The sequence below is a fragment of the Anneissia japonica genome, unplaced genomic scaffold, assembly GCF_011630105.1.
Source record: "Anneissia japonica isolate Jap-2015-1 unplaced genomic scaffold, ASM1163010v1 scaffold287767_len825999_cov190, whole genome shotgun sequence".
Classification (NCBI taxonomy): Eukaryota; Metazoa; Echinodermata; class Crinoidea; order Comatulida; family Comatulidae; genus Anneissia; species Anneissia japonica.
In genome coordinates, this window is record NW_022707033.1 from 587,451 (window position 1) to 590,793 (window position 3,343).

The 3,343-nt window shown below is 34.2% G+C and overlaps 1 protein-coding gene across 3 annotated transcripts in view; it reads right to left on the reverse strand.

The window, feature by feature from the left end:
- LOC117106308 (transgelin-3-like) overlaps positions 1–3,343 on the reverse strand; it is a 29,173-nt gene that overhangs the window by 19,521 nt on the left and 6,309 nt on the right. The window contains exon 1 of one of the 3 annotated variants that reach the window (XM_033247672.1): positions 2,383–2,540. The exons of the other annotated variants lie outside the window; for them this stretch is intronic. Coding sequence (XP_033103563.1) covers positions 2,383–2,433 — 51 coding nt within the window. The 5' untranslated portion in view covers positions 2,434–2,540. Of the gene's footprint in view, positions 1–2,382; positions 2,541–3,343 lie in introns of those variants that run through there. 3 annotated transcript variants of the gene reach the window in all.

Sequence of the window (3,343 nt, forward strand, 5' to 3'; positions counted from 1 at the left end):
TATATATAGTTACAGGCCTATAAATACACCGTAATGTATATACATAATATATATATATATATATATATATAGTATAAGAATATATATATATCCCAGTTAAAAGAATTTAATGCTTACATATCCATTTATCTAATTATATATACATGTGTTAATATAGGCCTACATATACACAAATATACATATATAATATATATATAAGTATATAAATATATATATATATATATATATACATACATATATATATATACATATACAGTACTGTATATATTATAAAAACACTCTTATGTGTGACGCAAATACAATTCTATTTTGGGCAATGTGTTGATATACTGTACACACAGACCCTATAATTAGGCCAAAAAAAATTGTTTGTAGAAAAAGTTTATTTATTTAAATACTTATCAGATGGAATAAAAATAATCCACAAAAAAATAAAAATAATCCACAAAAAAATAAAAATAATCCACAAAAAATAAAGATAAATAGCTAAAAAAAAACCTTTTTAAAGTTGTTTTTCCCCTATTTTTTCTCTGAGTTAGGAGCGGGTGGAGGAGGGCAAACAAACGATCCTTTTTTTTGGCCTTATACGAATATTAAACTACAGTACGTGGTTAGTGGTTAGGTGAAAGGTGGCCTGGCGATAAGATTCTATCCATCAAAATATTTCCTGGGGAGACTGTGGACGGAACTGCTGGGCTGGTACCATGAATTGTGGAAAATGCCGCAGCAAATTACGACAGCCTCCATCAAAACTCAACTAAGCGTGCGGTATTTTGAATGCGAAGAATGTAACAAAAATAATTCAATTTACACGAGGAAAGAAATCTAGCAGACTAGACACGAATGAATGAATTCAAACACTACTGTATACAGACTGTATACAGTAGTTTTTGAATTGATTTGTTACAGACAAATGTATTGTGTAGCGGACATATACAAATCAATTCAAATCTCAATTAGTAAACTGTCCCGATTTTGGTTTGACCATAAATCATCATTTGACCGGGTCTGGTCACCGGATTATCTCCATAGTGGAGCTATCGCATCGGGCTATATGAAGCTTGAACACACTATATTACACCATTTTATTCCTCCATCCATCCTTTCGGCCTACGCTATTGGTACTGTAAATATGATTTTGATCGAAAGAAAACATCGCAGGTACTTTCATCAGAAGATAAGGCGTCTGGCGGTCTACTTCAGATCACTCGATTCCCATAAAGTCTATATAACCTGTACCTACAATGTCAATTTGTTCAGCTATCTGTCCTGTGCTGATAAGGTGTGTTCTATTACAGACTGTAAATGTATGGTTTGTGGTTCTACCAACAGCGAATATGAACCGACGAGTACAGCTGGATTTATATTGGAAGATATAAACGGATTTTCCCAATACTCAAGTCGTTCTATAAAATTATGATAATTTTAAATTATAAAATAAACTTAAACGTAAACAGTCAGTATGACTGTGTAACCAGTGATGGATACATGGATTCGAAATTGGGGTCCCAGGGAGGGAGTTTTACAAATTGGCAGCGGCCAGACTATAACTTCCGGCTCATTGGTTGGTGCTGATGTCCGAGAATTATGTCTATGTTTAATATAGGCAGGGAAAGATATAGGTGGGCGGAAATATTACTTTTCTTTATTTGAATTATATTCTTTACGACACATAAGGGGCGTGGCTCTCTTTCGTCACTGCTATTGGTCCCGGCAATCGCATAGATGCGGTACAGTGTTTCTGATAATCAGCACATTTTAAAATGTTAATTAATTTTAAGATACCTTCCAGAGATACCTTGCCCACAATAGCCACGACAGCTATATTATAAGTCAATCGTGACGTCATCACTGCAACTCCCAATGTTATTTGCCTATCTCCCACAGTCCACTATTTTTTCAATTAGTGGACACTTGGCTTGATTTTTACATATCTATACTATACTATATATTTACTTATATATTTATAAATATTCTCATCCAACAGAATTTACTTTTACAACATTACTCCAACTTATGGTCGACATGCCAGAAAGTAACAACTCCCTGATAATATCAAGTATACATCATCAGTGCTAAAAATAATTGGCAGATAAGCGAATAAACACTTTAGTTTAGTTCCAAATGTATGTAAGTGAGATATGCATACAATATCTGTCACACTCTTCACGGAAATCAGTTTAAATACTGCATTAACAATTCAATCCTAATTTATTACCAAGTTTACCAGTCGACGCCACTGAATCTATTTCAGTTTACAACATTCGCTAAAGTTATATATCCAGGGTGTGAAGGCTTCATTAACTTAATTTAACTGGATGGATAAATACGGAACTAAACACTAAAATAAATATTTCCGTGTCACAGGCCTACTACACTAACCTTTCTGGCAACGTCTGCGGTCATTCCGTAGCCTTTTGGTCGAGAAGCCATGTTTGGATTAAGCAGGTAAATAGGAAAGTTTTATAAAGAAAAAGAAAGTTTACTGCTCCGCTTCAGTCGCAACACAAAATGTGACGATCTATCAGTATCAACTCTTATACGCTAACATAATCCCAAGGTCGTTTGCGATAAATCGATGGTATGGCGCGCCACATGGGAAACACAAAAATAGATTTTAATAATTTGGTCCACTCGCTGTGGAAATTACTATCCCATGTTAAGTATATAAACATTATATTCTGAATTGTTTTTAGTAAGTCAAATATTTGTTAAGCAGCATAAATTGATACAAATTGATCAATCAATATTTATTGTATGTGTTTTACACAATTACCACCATACATATTTACTTCCGGGAAGTTTAAACGGAAGGAGACGGATCTATATGATTGGGCCACCCGATGTGACGTCAAAACGGTCTGTCACTCCGTAAGTGAACACAAAAGTATGTACACTAGGGCGTAATTACAGTACTTAAAATAGACAACTGTGACGTCAGCTTGTTCCAGACAATAGTTTTTTTTTTTTTTTTTAATGCTTTATAGTAAATAGGCCCACCTCCGAGTAAACATGTAATGTTAGAAATCTGCCAATATCGGACGAATTATTAGGTCGGACATCGGAAACTATGTGGTTGGTTAACCCGCAGTAAAAGAGTCGGGAAAAGAGTGCATAACTTTAGCTTTCGCACAATTTTAAAATAGTAACAAATAATACAGTGAATTTTGGGAAAACGCCGAACGTTTTACAATTGTGTAAAAAATGATAATCCAATTCAGCTTTAATGAAGCGTAGGGATATCTTCTCATACTTCCTAAGCAAACAAATTGGCAGGTCTTCTGAACTAAAATCCTTAATGATGGAACCAAACGGACGCAAATTGATGAAAAATACAACACAT